The 18,040-nt window shown below is 37.8% G+C and overlaps 2 protein-coding genes across 4 annotated transcripts in view; one reads left to right on the top strand and one right to left on the bottom strand.

Annotated features, from left to right (window-relative positions):
* ARL13B (ARF like GTPase 13B) overlaps positions 1 to 5,252 on the bottom strand; it is a 44,110-nt gene extending 38,858 nt beyond the window's left edge. For 2 of the 3 annotated variants that reach the window (XM_083362032.1, XM_083362030.1), the window contains exons 1-3: positions 4,782 to 5,239; positions 3,161 to 3,335; positions 416 to 486 (exon numbers count right to left, since the gene is read on the bottom strand). In XM_083362032.1, the coding sequence (XP_083218158.1) occupies positions 416 to 486; positions 3,161 to 3,219 (130 nt within the window). In that variant the 5' untranslated portion in view covers positions 3,220 to 3,335; positions 4,782 to 5,239. Of the gene's footprint in view, positions 1 to 415; positions 487 to 3,160; positions 3,336 to 4,781 lie in introns of all 3 variants that reach the window. The other variant, XM_083362031.1, reaches the window with a different exon arrangement.
* Positions 1 to 18,040, top strand: part of PROS1 (protein S) — a 53,671-nt gene that overhangs the window by 14,555 nt on the left and 21,076 nt on the right. Inside the window, exons 2-4 of the mRNA XM_083362029.1 lie at positions 3,168 to 3,259; positions 8,942 to 9,186; positions 17,319 to 17,476. Coding sequence (XP_083218155.1) covers positions 9,102 to 9,186; positions 17,319 to 17,476 — 243 coding nt within the window. The 5' untranslated portion in view covers positions 3,168 to 3,259; positions 8,942 to 9,101. The remainder of the gene's footprint in view (positions 1 to 3,167; positions 3,260 to 8,941; positions 9,187 to 17,318; positions 17,477 to 18,040) is intronic.

Raw genomic sequence — 18,040 nt, 5'->3', positions numbered from 1 at the left:
ATATTCAGGACATTTAGGGTATTCAAGGTATCTAAAATATGCATAACAAGAAACCAAATGACAAGCATACAATTATGCATATTTCCACCAACCACAGAAGTACCAAATGAAAGATGTAAGTTAAAAAATGAAATCTGCAATAGCAAAAGGCAAGAAAACTCCAGGTATATATATTATTCTTAGAGATGCTTCCTTGTCTTTAAATTCTCGGGTGTGTATGAACGGTAGTCGTGGTGGCCATGTATATACTTTCTTTCTCTCAAAACAATGAGATAATATTTGACTTAACAGAGTAAAATATTACAGTAAGTATCTCATCCTGATTACAACAGGTAGTCTAGTTTAAACATTAAAAGTGTTTTAATTCTTGTCAATGTTTTGAAAATTGTAGATTAAAAAAGAATATGCAACTTACCTCCTTGGATTCCTTTTACTGTTGCAGTTTTCCCAGCATTATCAAGACCCACCATAATCAATGTCACCTTCCTTTGAAATACCAACAAAAAGAAATTAGAATGCTGTCCTTAAAAAATTAAATAACGTTTTACAACAAATAAACATACATTCAATATTACCAGCCAAAACCAAATGGCAAATATTCAACAAAGATTTCATCTATTTTACAAAGTGGAGGTAAAGTAAGTGGTATATAACAAAATTTTAAAACACCTGGAAAAATATAGGAGGGGGGAAGCAACAGAGGAAGACTTAACTCTTATTTCAGTTGTACAATATTTAGAACACGGTACTAAAAACGTCAAGGGAATGATTTAATATATTAAGATGCATTTTGAAGAGCATTTGTGGAATATTTCGTATTGTGAAGCAAGAGAAACTATCTTGCCTCTGGATAAAAATTTGATACATATAGGTAGTCCTTGAGTTACGAGTGTAATGGAGCCTGCCCATTCCACTCGTAAATCGAAAACTAGTAGAGTGAATTTCATAAATTGAACGAGATCACTCCCTTGCTCGTTAAAATGCATGCAGCTCATTAAGTGCACTAGGTATCTCAGGGTGGGGAAGGCCCTGGGGGGCAGTCTAGTGATGGAACAGGCCCCCAAGGCCTCTCTGACCCACTACGAAACCACATGCTTCCCCCTCCCTTCCCGCTGCACCAGAGTCAATTAGCTTGCAAAATCTGCCTCCTCTCTGCGGTTTCTTTCCTTTGAGGGAGAGGAGAAAAGCTTGCAAATTTGAGGGCAGGAACGAAGCCTTCAAATGAGTGGGGACACATTGCGGGGTCAGGTCCCTCGCACCCGCATCTAAACCGGCAGTGGGGGCAACCATATGAGCAACCATGAACCCCCTCCCCAGCCAGTCAGCCACTCCACCCGACTTAGTCCTCGCCTGGCCGGCTGGATGGCACACATCCTCACAGGTCTTCTCTTCCTCCTCGTCCTCCTCACTCAAGCGGTGGCAGGAGCTTGGGTGTCTTGGCTCCGTCTGAGTGGAGGAAAGCAGAGGTGAAGCAGCAAGACTGCTCTCAAACAGTAAGACCCAGGTGCGCTGCTTGCTTGTGTGTGCTGGCCTTATTGAAAGCAATCCTGCTGCTGCGCCTCTGCTTTTCTCCACTCAGATGGAGCCGAGAAACCCAAGCTGCCGCTAATAAACTTCTTATCCAAAGGGAGACCTTGGGGGAACTGGATTCTCCCTCTGTGAGCAAATGGGGCAGTTCACAACAAAGCAAATCGCTTCATTTTCAAATGTCAGATAGGCGCACATCAGCTTCTTATCCAAAGGGAGACCATGGGGAAACTGGATTCTCCCTCTGTGCAAATGGGGCAGTTCAGAACAAAGCAAATTTGCTGTGTTTTCAAGCTCCCCATCTCACCAAGATCTCCGTTCGGATAAAAGGTGTTTGAGTGCCTATGGGAGCCGTGGAAACGCAGCAATTCGCTGCATTTTCAAGCATTGCATTCACACTCAGATGAAGCTCCCCATCTCCCCAAGGTCTCCATTGGGATAAAACGTGTTTGAACGGCAGCAGCTTGAGTTTCTCTGCTCCATCCGAGTGAAAAGAAGCAGAGGCACAAAGTGGGATTGCTCTCAATGAGGCCACGCACACGAACGAGCAACGCACCTGCGTCTTGAGAGCAATACTGGTCTATGCCTCCGTTTTCTTCCTTTGGGACGGAACGGAGAAACTTAAGCTACTGCTGCTCAAATCTCAATCTCTCTTAAGGTCTGGGTTTGGATAAAAAATGTTTGACTAGCAGCTTGAGAGGGAATGCTCACACAAGCGGCCAGCAAGCATACATGCAGCTCCATTTTTGCAAGCAGAGTGCAGGTGCACTTGCCACTCACACAAATGGAATGTGTATATACATGCTCACACGCTGATCGTGCAAGTGAGGATGCTCGTGAGCTCTCAGCAGCCATTTCCACAACCCAGTTGCAAACCCCTCACGGCCCACTAGTGGCCCACAGGTTGGAGACCCCTGATGTAGAAATCTTTTAGCAAGATCAAAGTTTGGATTACAGAGGCTTCAGTAAAATATCTTTAAGGCTAATTGTGGAGTAAATAAAGTATCGTACAACGTGCAAAAGAAATGTCTAATCCAAATTTATAGTGAACTAAGATGAAGTCCCTTTAAATGATTTGAAATGCTTATTTCCAGGTTTTTGCCACCTAGGCTGAGTTGCCTTTTACAGGACAAGCTACCAACAGACGACTCACCTTCTGTCTCTTAACTATTTATAGCTATTTTCCTTTCTATTACTTTTCCAGTCTCTTGAAAAATTTCTCTTATAAGCCCTGTTCTCTGTAAACAGGGCAATGGATAACTGGAAGTATGCCTGATGTAAGATCTTTGCAGCATGGCCAACAGAATAGGCAAAAAGCACCCAAAAAAATGTCATAAACCTAAAATGGATAATAATCTTGTGTTATGTTTCCCTCTGATCTTAATATGGACTCCCCCCATTCTCATTTCCCCCATGTATCAATAACACTTCATGCATCCAACTATACTTTTAAAAATATATGACATAATTAAATTACAGAAAATCTCCCTTATAGTATTTCAGATAATATTTTGCTTTAGTCTATCCTCTGTGAAAATGAGTTAACTACAGGTCTAAATAACTTCATACCTGCTGTACCATCTGTAATCTTCAGTTACTTAAAAAAATGAGTATTTTAAAGCTGGTTATTTACCTGACAGGTTCTCGCCACCGCTTCAGCCAGCTGCAGCAATTGGCCATCAGACTGTACATCCCTTTCCAACAGCCATTCAGAACACCAAATAAACTGCAGGTATGGTATATTGAGTAATAGCAGGATATTCAATCAAGGGGGACTCACAGCTGAAAAGATCAATTTGAATATTGACCTATCACCCAAAAAAAAGATAGGGGGGAGTAAGAATACACAATAAATTCTTTATTCTTTCAAACCAATATCACTAAAGAACTACTTCTACAACATAGCATACACTCTCCTACAATGAGCTTTTATTTTGTGGAGCCACATCTTATTTAAAATGTTATATTTACAGCCAGAGTGCAGCACACTCTTCTTTTATCCAAGAAAAGCATTTTTTTAGATATCTATGCATATGAAAATATATAGCTGTAGATTCCTACCCCATTCCTTAATCAGGAAAGAATTAACTGAATATTCTCAAAAAATGTATTTGTAGAAGCTACATTCAGTAAAAACAGGATATTCACAGAATTCCACAAAACATAAAATACTTTTATAATAAATGTTAAAACTAAAAAAAATCAAAGGAAAAGGACAAATAACACAGGTTGAATAAATGAAAATAGAATAAAAATTAAAAGCTTTCTTCATTGTGAAATGGATCAAATAGTGGGCCATAAATCCAAAGTATATTATTTTAGAAAATAGTTTACTGTATTCAAAGCAGGCCAGAAAAGAAATTGTAATGATTAACAGTGATTTAAGTACAACATATACTACAGTATTTCCTAGCAATTTTTATACTACGGGCACAGTTCTGAGCAAGCACTGGTTCTTTACAATAGACAACCACTAGCAGAAACAAAGCAGAATCATCTTACAATCTCCTTACATAAACAGGGAGGTCATTCTATAATAAATGATTTAAAGTAGGTCATTCTATAAGTAGAGTATAATAATTGATTTTAAAAAGAGAGGGCCAGATCATAAAATTGTTAATAGTATTATTTTTAATAGTAATGAAAGCTTTATGTATCCAATTGTGACATGTATTATTTGTAAGTAAGTCATGGATGAAATATTAATGTATTTTTCAATTAAGTCAGGTATAAGATCTGCTGTAGGCTGATTTGTAGAATATTTCCAAAACTTCTAATAGAGCATATGTATTTGGTTTAAAAATAAAATTAGAGATGTAGTTAACTGCCCTGGAATTTGAACCATTAACTATAAAAGCAATGGATTTATTTATTTAAAATTAGGCAATGTGGCTAAGTCAGAGAGCTTCCTGGATCAAGTATGGCTTTTAAATCATAACTAAAGTTCATTCTGCAACTTGATTCTCAGATTGAACCACCTAATTTTCCAATGCTACTTCATACAGGCATGAGTGTTTCATGACACCTTGGGTACGACATCAAATGTAAAAAATACAACTGTGATTCATGCACAGATAATTCTGATTCATGCTGCCATTGCTATGACTCCCATCAAATGCTTCTCTGCGGACAAAATTCAACTTTCCTCGATAGTGTATTCAACTGCTCAAATAATAAAAACACGGTAATCTCTATAGACTAAATATGCATACTCCCCCAAAAAGTGGACGTTGTGAGCTATTATACAAACTTACAAATAACTGTAAGCTTTGGTCCCACATTAGAAAGTAACGGCTTCTGGCTTTTATATTCTACGGTGTGTTTGCATTCTCCAATAAAGCAGCATAAACGTTAAACATTAATTGCATTTCCTCATCCATTTTAAATTCCTGAGAGAAGCCCGCGGACGGAGGCAGTTATTCAACGCCACCGAGTCGTTCGACTCGCAAATTACTGTTGTACCAGCGCGACCAGCAAACCAGACTGAACGATTTGGGCCGCTTTATGAGAACTGCCCTGTTACAGTGATTTATCAGCGTGGCCAGAGGGGAAAAAAAAAAGGGAATGCGCCAAGCCTTCGGCCTCTAACAGCAACCCGGGCGCCTCCCTCGTCCCCACGTTAAATTAAGTTTCACAAAGCTCTCCCGCCCCCGAGGCCCCCTGACCGTCTTCTCGTCTCCCCGTCGCTGAGAAATCCTAGAGTAGCCATAGATTCTCGGGTTGGCCCTTCTAGAAAGTCACGTGACCACGCCTCTTTCGCAGGTTTAAAAAAAAAACCTCTACGCCTTCACGTGACGCTCCTGAAGTGTGCTTATTGGCTAATCTCAGATAGCAACGGGGCGCAGGAAGGACGCGTAACTACGTCGGTCTCCCTTAGCTACGAAAGTGGGGGGGGAGAGAGAGAGAGAGAGAGAGAGAGAGAGAGAGAGAGAGAGAGAGGCAAACAGAGACAGAACGTAAACGAGGAAAGGAAACAGCCAATGAAGAATGCCTTGAGTGATGGCACTCGTCAATCATTAGTCCCCCAAGGAGGCAGGATTTAGTTTCCAGAGTGAGGGATGCGCGCGCCTGGAATTCTTGAATTGGATTGCTGCTTTTTTTTTTTTCCCTGTGCGCGTGCGCTCCTAGAAAACGATTTAGCGACGGATGTAAAAGGAAAATAATTAGTGAAGATTTTACAAAACTATAAAGCCGGTCCGGTATAATCTCAAATCTTGACAATTGACCGCCAAAGGGAAAAAAAAATTAAAATACTTTGTTAGTCTACTGCAGGATCACAGTTCTGGAGAAGTTTTAACATTTCCACAGGTTTCCTCCTTAGGAGAACAAGCAGAATAGGAGCTAGAGGATTATTGATACTTGCTTGGCCAGCTTCCAGAGGTCAAGCACTTTGAAAGTTCAATAAGATTTTAATCCTTATACTTGATACAGTAGCAATAAGTTTTTCAGAAGAGCGCTCTGCTACTTCCACTCTGAAGGAGTTTCACCTAGCAACATTTTTGTTTTTATTGTTATTAATGTTTCTGAGGTCTAACTGACCAATGTGGGATTACAAAAAGAAGACAGATTCTGAAGTGGTTCAGATGTCATCTGAAGAACTGTCCTGATTCTGTTTTAAGCACCTTAAATTTTTGATTGAGGGCAAGATTTGTTCTTTTGTATCAAGATAGCAAAACATAATTTACTATATTAGAAACGATAAATGTTCCAAAATGTATACATTTTAGTTGTTTTGCTGAGTTTCTTCATTTATTTTGGCTATCCTAATTTGAAGATGTATTCCATCACTACTAACCCTAGCTTGTTGAATAATTATGACTATTGAATAATTCTATATACACTATATCTATTTGGTTTACCTTAAATTTAATTAGAATGTTGCCATTCTCAAGGGAATCATTTACAAGCCTTCATAGTAAACAAGGATTTGGAATGTATAAAATATTGACCAGATGTCTTTCTCTCTTTGTGTGTATGTGTGTGTGTGTGTATTTTGGTAAACTAAGTAAAACTTGTGTATTTATCCTTTTTCACATCCTTTTTTTCCTCTCATTTTTTTTACTAAGTTGCCTTATACTGAGATCAGAAAAGCTTGTACATATATTGTGACCTCAAGTCTGAACTAAGGTTGGATTGAGGTTGGGTTTTTGTTGTTGTTGTTGTTAAATGACCACAGAGACATCCTCGGACAAGCACTGGCTCTTCGGCTTTGAAACAGAGATGAGCACCGGCCCCTACAGTTGGAAACGACTAGCACACATTTGTGGGGGAACCTTTACCTTTACCTTTTTAAAAACAAACTATACATTGACAATTATCAGACAAATATGTCCTATTACAAGAAGTAATTTTTAAAAAATTGTGAGTATATCTGGCTACTTAACTTGGCAGAGTTACAAAACTGGTTGCCCTTGATTTTTCCAGGACATTTTGTTTTTCAGCTTCCTAGTGTAACCAACAGCCCTAGAACTTCCTGTTTAGCTTCAGATATCAGCCAAGCTATTACTTGTTGGGGCTTTCAGTCAGTGCTAAGAATCGAGTCTACACATTAAGTTCCAGTTTTATTGTCCATGCCTATACACATGAATCTAGTCAATTAACAGCCAGCACTAAATTCTCACCAGATAAGAGTGAATGCAATTCAAGAAAGGATGGACTTTGGTCTTTTGTGAGAATGTAACAACTCCAGACTGATTCTTCTCTTGATTCTGCTCCCTGGCTCTGCCTGTCCTTTTCCTACACTTTCTAAAATGATCAAACTCATAAGAAATAAAATGATTCTAGTCCCTGAAAGTGTATATCAATAAACTGGTTGCAGTTCAAATCTGAACATCAGGGGTACAAAAAAAGGAGCTCCATGCAGTCTATCAAATATTCTTTTGGTGATTCCCTCCTCCCCCCAAAAGTCCCAAAATGGCTGTCTTAAGAATTGCAGATATTTCAGGGACTATTTGGCCACAAAAAATCCATAGGCATCTTCACCAATGGGTCATGATTCCTCTAGCTTTCGGAGTATAACATTGACAAGCAGGTGCATGTAGGATTGTATTGTTACAGCAATGTAACACAAGCTAATGTGTCTATTTATTTATTTATTTAGGTCAATAGGATTCACTAACAGATGCCATTTAAGATGCCATGCAAATTTCTTTCTTGTTCGTCAACAAGCTATCTCTAATTAGAATTCAATTGTAATATGTGATTAAAGCCAAGACTGAGTTACTTAAATGGTAATTCATTTAAAGTCATCCATAGCAATTCACTGATGTTGTCTTTGGAGGATAGTCTTGAAAAAGCTGTCCATTACATTAAAATTGCAACATTCTGTATTATAAACAGTGGGCATCACATGACACTTTCCCCCCAAATTAAATGCACCACCGGTTTATTCTGGAAAAAAACAGTTGTCTTAAGATTGTGTGAGATTTAAAATCCCAAAATTTGATACTCACAACTCAAAGACAAGTCTGGTTAACAAAGGCAAAGATTTATTGAAAAGAAAATTGAAAATAATAAAGAAAATAAAGAAGAAAGAAAGCGTTTGCAAACACGGCCTCTTAGACCCTTCCCAAGTTGGATTGGGTTCAAAGAGCGCGCTAAGCAAGTTTCAAAGTAGGCATTTTATACTCTTTCAGGATACATGCCATTCCTAAGAAGCTTAAGTCATTCTTTGAAGTTGTTTCCTATTTCTAAAGGGGTCCTTCTGACCATTACCATCTATCCCTTATGATCTTATCTAGATCTTATCTCGTTTACTTGTAATTTCCACCTTGGTTGTAATTTCCACCTTGGTCCGATGTTCCTGTCTCTCGGAAGCTTTTTAACATTTCAAAAGAATTTGTTGATTACCATTTCTGAGTTCTCTGTCTGAGCAGGAAAATAGCCCCACATCTTAGTGTTACATTTGATACAATTCATTGGTGTTACATTTTATACAATTTATAAAAGAATAACCTTTATTTATTTTCCTTTAATTGCATAAAACAGATCTGCAGAAGCAGCCAGAGAGGCTGGGATCGTAGGCATTAAAACTCCGATGGCTTGGTTTCTAGCTCGCTGTGCAAAAACAGCCTAACGGTTGCCAACGAGCAGTAGCTTTGATTTTGGAAGGAGGAAGTAAACTGCCCCTCTCCGTGTTATGGCAACGAAGACAACCAAACGGCAATTTCTCCTCCTCTCTGCCTCTTTCTCTCGCAGGCGCGCACGCAAGGACACAAGCGCACACAGGGTCCTTTTGAGCAAACCCTTCAGCCCCGCGGGAGGTTCAGCAGCTTCTGGGCCACTGCCATAATGTCCTCCCCCTCGGCCTTCCTGTTTACCCACCGCTTGAAATGGACAGGACCGCTTCCAGGAACTGTCTTGCCTTCGAATGAGGCCATCCCCCAACCAGTCTCCTCTCCCTCCCGCTCTGCAGGAGGACGAGAACCGGGCAGAACATTGCCCTCGCTTCCCGATACTGTGTGAACAACCAGACGACCGCTGAGAGCAGATGCTAGCCAGCATCCGCTGCTTAGCTCCGAAAGAAGATACACCGACCCCGTTCGTCTATATTACTCTCAACTTCTCCCCTAAGAATGAGACTCCTGGACGTTGTTTGCCTGCTTAATTACGGCCTCTTTATTGCAGCGACCGCGATCTCGCTCTCAGAGGCAAGGACGTGTAAGTAAAATTGGTCTGCTTTCCAACTTTCGACAGAGTTCGGTGTGACTTGCGGTTTGGGGGTTTTTTTATTACTTTTTTTTTTTTAATTTTTATTTTTTAGTTAATTTGGACCTGTTTTGGGCTTTCTTCCTCAAGCTGGATAAGGATAAGGATCATTACAGCATCAGTTAATGTCAAGTTGCAGCAAAAGCTAGGGTGATCTACCGTTGGTAAGGGTAGAACAAACTAGATTAATTTTAGCTAAAAGGCCAAGAAAATTATACATAATATTCCACGTGATCTAAATATGTGGAAGAATAACAAGAAACTCTCTCTAACTCTGTACACTGTCTGACCTGGAGTGTGTTATTGTAAATAACTCTTTAGTAAGTTAATGATAAATTATATAGATCATGGACCAACTGTTACCATTACTTTGAGCTTTAAAGTGGGGGGGAGCCTAATTGAAGATGAGAAAAGTAGTGTCTAGAATATAATTTTACAGTGTTGAATTATGGCCTACACAGGTCACCCACTTTTTTTGACTAAGTGGGGGCTGCGTTCAAAGTATTTCTCCCAGCATGTCCCAAGATGTTAGCTATCATTTGAAACTTTGAAATGCATTTTCATTTCCAACCTGCAGGTAATTTTGGTTCTATTATACAACCTCAGTTTAATACAGAATGTTCATGTGAATAATCTCTAGTTACAGACTCTGAAATTACCAAATTAACAACATAGCTAAATGTAAGAAAATATCCAAAAGAAAACTTTGTCTCCTTTTGTTAATATTGATTGGTGGGTCCAAAGGTGTTGCAGTTATCTTTGTTGCATAAATCAAATAATTCACTAGGAATGAAGATCAACATCTGTTGAAAGTAAAATCAAGCAGCTCTTCCTTATTATAAGCCAATTAGCCTGCTGAATGTTATAAATAAGCTTTATGCTAGACAACTATGTTGGAAGCTACCTATATGGCTATATGGAAACAATATAGGTTTAAGGAAAGTTGGATGACTTTGGATTAAACCCTCATTTTATAATTTTATTGAAAAATACACATGATATCTCTGATTATTTTTCTGATTACCAGTGACATTCTTTGAAATAAAATTGAGTGAACATCTATATCACCATATACCATACAGATAGTCCTCAGGTGTCAATGCAATTAGGACCTGAATTTCTGTTCCTAAATGATGTAGTCATGAATCATAATATTATTTGACCTCATCACTTAGCATGGCAATCCCAGCAGTCCTAGTTGCAGAACTGTGTAGTTGTTAAGCAGAAGAGATGGGAGTCCCAGGCAAGAACATAGTGACTTGGACAGATGCTGTGGGGTCTGCGTTAGTGCTATGGACAGAAACTCCATGTTGCAGGTGGGCCACGGTTTGGTTAATGGCAGCTGCAGTCTGTTTGGTGGAAGTCACAGATGGTCACTATGCAGTCTATACTGCAGACACTTGCAAGCCGTCTGAGCTACCAGCAGGCACAACCGTGGCGTATGAGTGGGTAGGGTTTGCTATGGAGTACAAGATCCCTCCATATCTGAGATTATCAGGAGAAAAAGGGGGTTGACTTATGGGAGTGATTTGCGACTATCTCTGCCAACTTCCCCATTGATTTTGCTTGTGGGAAGCCAGTAGGGAAATTCACAAATGGCAATCACATGACTGCAGGAAGTGCTGCAATAGCTAGATCTTCAAGGACCCATCATAAATACCATTCATTCAGCTTATCATAACTATGTAGGGTCATTGAATGAGTGGTTGTAACTAAGGACTACATGTATACATAAAATTTAATCATCAGGTCTATTATCAGAAGCAACCCCAATATAGAAAGAAATCAAACAGGTATATTTTGGGCTACTTGTTTCATTATTATATTAACTCATTGGTTGAAAGTATTACTAAGCTAAATTTCTATGTTCCTGTGTTGGTGTACAGATTTCTTCTGTTTCCAGCACTGTGACATTTTTATTTTTTATTTTTTTTTATTTTAATCCCATTTATATCCCGCCCTTCTCCGAAGACTCAGGGCGGCTCACAATCTAAGAAGCACAAATCAATGTGCTTAGCAATAGCCTTCATTCTATGTATATGCCTGCTTATTAGGGCTTTTGCCCCCCCCCCCAGCGGCATTATTACAAAGTCAGCTTATTGCCCCCAACAATCTGGGTCCTCATTTTACCTACCTCGGTAAAGGCTGAGTCAACCTTGAGCCTGGTGGGATGCGAACCTGCACTAATTGCAGGCAGCTGGTGTTACTTAAGGAGGCATTAGCCCACTGCACCACCAAGGCTCCTTATGATTGTGCAATGAAAACTAAAGTTTTCAGAGGATGTGTAGCTATGTGTCTTGATAGATGAACTTGGCTGCCTCCACTGAGGACATATGGAGAAAGGCAACAATGAAGTGAACTTTTCCTTTAGAGAAGGATATGGGTCAGATTTCAGAAACCTATCAAGTATTTATTTACTGGCCTGGTTCATGCACTATATTAAGCCAGATATAATAGTATAGATTATTTTGTATGAAGGCAACCAATTATATTTCATTTAATGAATCACAATTAAACAAAGTATGCTTTAGTGCACTATGTACAATAGATCCAGTCATTGCATCTGACAGTTTTTGGGCATTACCAGAGAGCAGCTGGTAAAAGTTAACTTGCATGTATGGATGCTAAAACAGCAGATCCTTAAGGATATTGGTTATTTTACCTCTTCACAAATAATGATGATCTTTTTAAGGACATTCGATGATCTTGGGAGTCAGGTGCCATTCAATATTTCATAAATAATTGAGTATAATAATTGAAGTGAACCCGGAACATAAAGATACACAGATATTGAGCTGCTGTGTTATCATAAACACCATATAAACTATATTCTCTTATCCAATTGTCATGTTATGAGAACATAATTCTTTGGCCACATAACGAGAAGAGGGGATTCATTGGAAAAGACCCTGATGTTTGGAAACATTGAAGGCAAAATGAGAAAGGGACAGCAGAGGATGAGATGGTTAGATAATGTCATTGATGCTATGAGCAACAACTCCGGGAGAGAGTGGAGGACAGGAAGGCCTAGGGTGCTGCGGTCCATGGGGTCTCAAAAAGTCAGATATGACTTAGTGACCGAACAACAACAGTAAATAGTTGCTACCCATATGGAGAATGTGGGGTATGACACAAAATGTTACATTTGACATACAGAAAAAAAATCTATAATACTACAAATATTGTAACAGTAATGCTACTGTTGCTAAAGATGTAGATAACTTCTCTGTCCTTGTTTACATCTAGTAAAATAAAAGGAGAAAGGATAACAATGTACCCTGTTCATGTCCAAAGGACATTTTTATATCAAGAACTAAAAAGGAGATTGTACTTCACAAAAACTCTTGTGTTGTGATACTTTTATTAAGCTTTAAGGTGCTACTTTTTAGATGCACAGATATTCTCCCCCACCCTCCCCCCAGTAGCTGCTGATGAAATTTCTCCTTGAAACATTTAAAAGCTATGGAGTGTTCTCAAGATCTGGATTTAGTAACGTTAAAGCCTCTCGAGGGATTATGTATGCATTGATTCAAATTCTTTCACTGAACTTTAGAATCAAAAGGATTTTCTGCTCTGTTGTTTACTATGATAGGCAAAATGACTCACCAAAGGAGAATTGCTGAAATTCTTAGTTCCTTTCTGCCCATTCCAGCACTTTCAGAAGTAACCAAGAAGCAACAATAAGGTTGCCTATGTTTTACTGATTTGAAAAATGCACGTGCTGCATGTAAATCACTTCTTTATTTGAAGTAATATTTTTTTAAAAAAAATCTTAATACCTGTAGGCCACAAAAATATATAGCAAATAAATGTTTCTATTAGAAACAATTTCTAATAGAATAAGGCTGCAAACTTCTACATAATTACTTGCAAGACCTACTTTTGTGTGGTGTAATACAGCACATACAAATGCACACATGCCTAGGATGTGGTGGGTTGACCTTTCTGACTCCTGAGAGGAAGGGGTCCCTCTTTCAACAATCCCTCTTTCACCTTCCCACAAGTCCTGGAACAGCCTGTTTGGTAAATGCTGATATTACCTATTTTCCTCCAGATACAAATGCTCCCACAAATAAAGTGAAGTGGTCACCAGTTCTCCTGTTGTAGCTTAACTGAGCACAAGAATGCCTGACCTCCTTGAAATCCTTTCAAAATGAGAGTCAAAGTTTCAGATAAGAATTCAAATCTTTATTATGTATATTGCACTTGCAATAATTGAAAAGGAATTTAGAAAAGGAAAACAGAAAAAACAACAACAGCCAAATTCAACAAACTATTTTAAAAGTTTAATACGTATGTCACAACTAGATCATTTCCCATAAAACAAAACCTAAGTATTCTACATCTATATCCACTGTTTCCTAGAGTGGACCCCTGAGGGCCCACGATGTCGTCACAGGAAATATGTGAAGGCTTGAAGAAATGTTAATATTTAAATCTTGAGTTAAGTCTTGGGGGGGTCTGTTGCCATGATGTATGGCCACAAAAGATATTTAAAGGGGGGGGTTCGTGGTGAAGAAAAGGTTGAACATCTCCTTTTTGAAGACCTCCATTAAGATGAGCCTATTTATTCTAATCAGATTTTTCTACTACTTAAAATCACTTAGAAAATCAGGAATTCTTAATAATCAGCCTGTATCTACTTTTCTTTCCATTTGATTTCATTTGGTCCTCACCTGTTTCTTCAGTTTTATAAAATAGGACTTTCCCCTTTTGTATATAACAGCATTTTAGACAGTCGTGGGATTCAGCCAGTTTGCACCACTTCGGCAGAACCGGTAGCTAATTTTTTGTTGCTTAGGCCCAGAATGGCCTTCCGGAAGTGGCATCCACACAGAGAACCAGTTGTTCACATTTTGAATCCCACCACTGATTTTAGATATTTATGTACAATTATTTATCTTTGGCTAGTCTTTTTTATAGAAAGTAAACATGCCTAGCTTTAAAAAAAACTGTTCCTCATAGGGCTTTGTTTTCAGATTTCAATTCATGGTAGCTCTGATCAAAATATTCTTGTATGGTGTAACTGTAGAATATTTTAATGTATTTTCTTCCTTGAATGGGATATAATGACTTTAGTAATGTAGCCTATGTGTGGGTTAGCCTTTTGAGCTTTTGCATCAAAATGCTTGTTCTTATTTAGTGGTGGTCCACTAATATTCCTAGATCATTCATATGCATGGTGTTAGTAAGTCGTATCTCTGTGTCCTCTATCTATGTATTTGATTTTCCCAATCTTAATTACTTTACAGTTAATATCTTTGAGCATCGTCCTGTTAGATTTGTTGCACTATTTAAACTTCTGAAGTCATTTGAATTTTATTTGTTTGTTTATTAATTTTTTATGCAAATTTATGCATTTATATGCATCTTCCTTATAAGATGAATTGTGGTCTTGTTTCCCTTTTTTAATTACTGTTTATTAACAGTTTTTTTCTTAATAAAAATTAGAAATAAAATAATGATAATGGAAAAATGAGAGGGGACAGGAGGGATAAAGTGAGCAAAAAAAGAGAAAGAAATGAAAAGCAGTGATTTCTAATTTCTTTTGGTGCAGTAAGATACATGATAGGGTTATAATATCAACATTTTACTTTGTCTCGTTTCCTAAGGATATTAACATATGCATCTATTGTTGTTGTCAGTTCCTATCACAACCAATGGAAGATTATTTGATTGATCTAAAAAAAGGAGAACCCTTGTGTCAATCATTTTTATACTAGAAGAAAAGCTCTTGAAAACACAAAACATCCAGGATTTTGAATAATTGTTCAAGAAAAAGTTTCACATTTATTTATGCTATGTGTGTTTCTTTTGAACTTACAGTATATTTATCTGTACCTGTTGGAAGTTAATAAACTGTATCCTAATAAAAAGGGGTAGGTTACTCAAATATTCTGTTTATTTTTTATTGGAAAAAGGTTGAAAGAATCCATCATTTATATTTACAGCCTAAAATTAGTATATATTCTATCTTTAGTCATGTACATTGTAAATAGATCAGATTTAGAAGAGACCTTAACATTTTGACATACGTACAAAAATGTCTTCTATTCCCTACAACAGGGGCTATGAGCTGTTCAAAATCAGGCCGTCTGAAGCGTGCCTGTTCCATTTGCATAAGCAGTGTGTGCATGTGCATGCCGCTCACGCAAATGGAGCTTCATGCATGTGTGCCTTGCCCACCCCTTGCGCAAAACCATCTCCTCTTCCCACACACACACCTGTCCGCAATGCCAGAAAGTTCAGTAATTCTGCCCTACAGATAAAACTCTATTCAGTTATTTTAAACTTTTACAGCTGAACTGCAAAGGTTAAGGCGCTCCTGATCAAACTCCTTGTCTCTGTGAATGCCTAAGTGAACAGAAGTTAACCAAACAGCTACATGGTTTTAAAATTAAGCACAACATCTTTTAGTAGATTTGAATACATACATACTTACAAGTTCTTTACAGATGTTCACAGACATTCGAAATGTTACAAGTAGGGTAGTGAATATGACAGTAGAATAGCAATAGCAATAGCACTTACACTTACTAATATACCCCCTCTCCATAGTGCTTTATAGCACTCTGTTTATGCACTTAACAGTTACCACTTTCATTTGTTATTAAACAGATTCATTTTTCTCACTAAAAGAACTACTCCTCACAATATTGGAATGATGAAGAGAGCACTGACACTGTGTTGGCACTGTAACAAGACTGTCATATCTGCCAATACTTCAAATTGGAAATAGGGATGTAGTTATTTCAATGTGCTTTGTGTTGTACAATGGGCAACTGTTCTTTATATTTCTTATTCTTTATTCGCCGTTACTCTGTTTCTCAAATCCTAACAGCATAGTTTTTATAAAGTCTGACAAACAAGACACCCAAACAATGATTTCTTTATCTTTGCTTCATTATCTAGAGAAACATTTACAGCCAATTCTTGGAATATTTCAGTGTCAATTGACTAAGCCCAGAAAATGTAACATCAACAGGAAAAATAATGATATATGCCTACCTACAGCATGGCTGTTTGGGTTCAGGATTTTTATGCAACAAAGTTTCACCCCAAATGATACTTTTAACACCATGGCACATTTGTGACACTTAGTACTTATGTAATATAAGGAAGATTGCTACAATGACATTTGGTGTATGAAATTCCCCACTTTGGAGTGTATGTATAAAATGATAGATAGACCTCAGTTCTCTACCCTGGAACATTTGAATTGAAACTCATGTTTCAGATCTGTAATTCCATCACAATTTAAGAAGTCTGGTTGGAAAAAGGAACAATTATTGTTTCCTAAGCTTGATTATTTGCCTGCAGATGATTCATTCCTCAACTAGGTAATATTATCAGTGAACTGATCCAAGCAAACTACCAGGGTCAGAGAGCACGAAGAGCTATGTACATTCTACTGAAAATGATGATTGATTATGACATTTATAAATATAGAAAATTTAAAGGCTGCTTAGAGTGGTCTTTTGTTTTTTAAAAAAAATCTGCTCAAGGGGGAATGCAGAAGTGCATCTCTTAAAAGAAGGAGCGTTTGTGTGCAAATAAATGTTGGCATACTTAAAAATAGCAAAATAAGATACTCATATTGATTCAAGAAGGAAAATAAGCCAAATTCATAGTTTGGTTATAACAAAGTACTGTTCATCTAAATTATCATAAAAGACAATGAAAGTTTTGAGTTCTCTAGAGTTCTTCATCAGAATTAGTACAGAAAAAAAAAACAAAGGTAAAGTACATCTAAATGTTCAAGAAACAGGCCACAGTCTGTAGGGATGCTTGAGGATAGAGGATGAGCTATATAAAAGGAACTTGATAAATTTAAAAATATTAGCTTATAAGATGTATTCTTAATCATTTAAACTAAAGTGTCTGTGGCGAATTGGTGGAATTCTGGTTTTTTCACATTTTTGAGTTAGTTTTGGGAAAATCAAGGGAAGCTTGGTATTCCCTTCCAGCTCTGCATGCTGACATAACAACAGCACTCAAAGTCATAAGAATTTTGGTTTTGTTCTCTGGCATTACATGATGACACAAGAGAAAGTCCTTAATACAAAATGTTTGCTTTCATTTAGTTTTATCTCAGAATCATGCCTCAGAGTTTTTGGTCAGAAAACGTCGTGCAAATTCCTTTATGGAAGAAAGCAAGAAGGGGAATATGGAGAGGGAATGTATTGAAGAATATTGCAATAGAGAAGAAGCCAGGGAAATTTTTGAAAATAACCCTGAAACGGTAAGAGCTCTTTGACCTATGGTGTTTTGTTTCCCCAAAATTAAAATAATCTTGGCAGAGAAATCATCCTTATTTTGTCCTAATCATGGCACACACATGCCTTGGTAACCATTTTTATCATTTGTCCTTGTGATATTGTGGTTGCCGTTGTTGAAGCAATCAAAAGTCATATTTCATTTTTCCAATTTGAAAAGAATAGTTTTTCTCTTCTTCCTAACAGTGTTTGCTGTGGACCAGATCTGGGATGCTTCACTGAGAATGTGGTTGCTAGGGTGGTTGATGGTTGGGATTTGCTGAGGTCACACTGGACACATCTTCTATAAGGGCTGTTGTGAGTCCAGAATGCCCCTTTGGTCCATGACAAATCTTTTGCAGAGCTGTTCTCCTTCTTTCAAAACAGATTATCCTTCTATGGCATTACAATAAAATGGGTTTCAGCAAACAGGTTATAATTGTGAAATATCTGAACATTGTGTTTAGTTCATACATTTTCAAAATGATGGTTTGTTACATCCATTTATTTTATAAATGCTATTTACATTAAAAAGCACAGATTAAATTTCT

The sequence above is a fragment of the Vipera ursinii genome (genome assembly GCF_947247035.1).
Source record: "Vipera ursinii genome assembly, chromosome: 4".
Classification (NCBI taxonomy): Eukaryota; Metazoa; Chordata; class Lepidosauria; order Squamata; family Viperidae; genus Vipera; species Vipera ursinii.
Note: the sequence above shows the minus strand (reverse complement) of the source record. Positions and strands in the feature narration are given on the sequence as shown.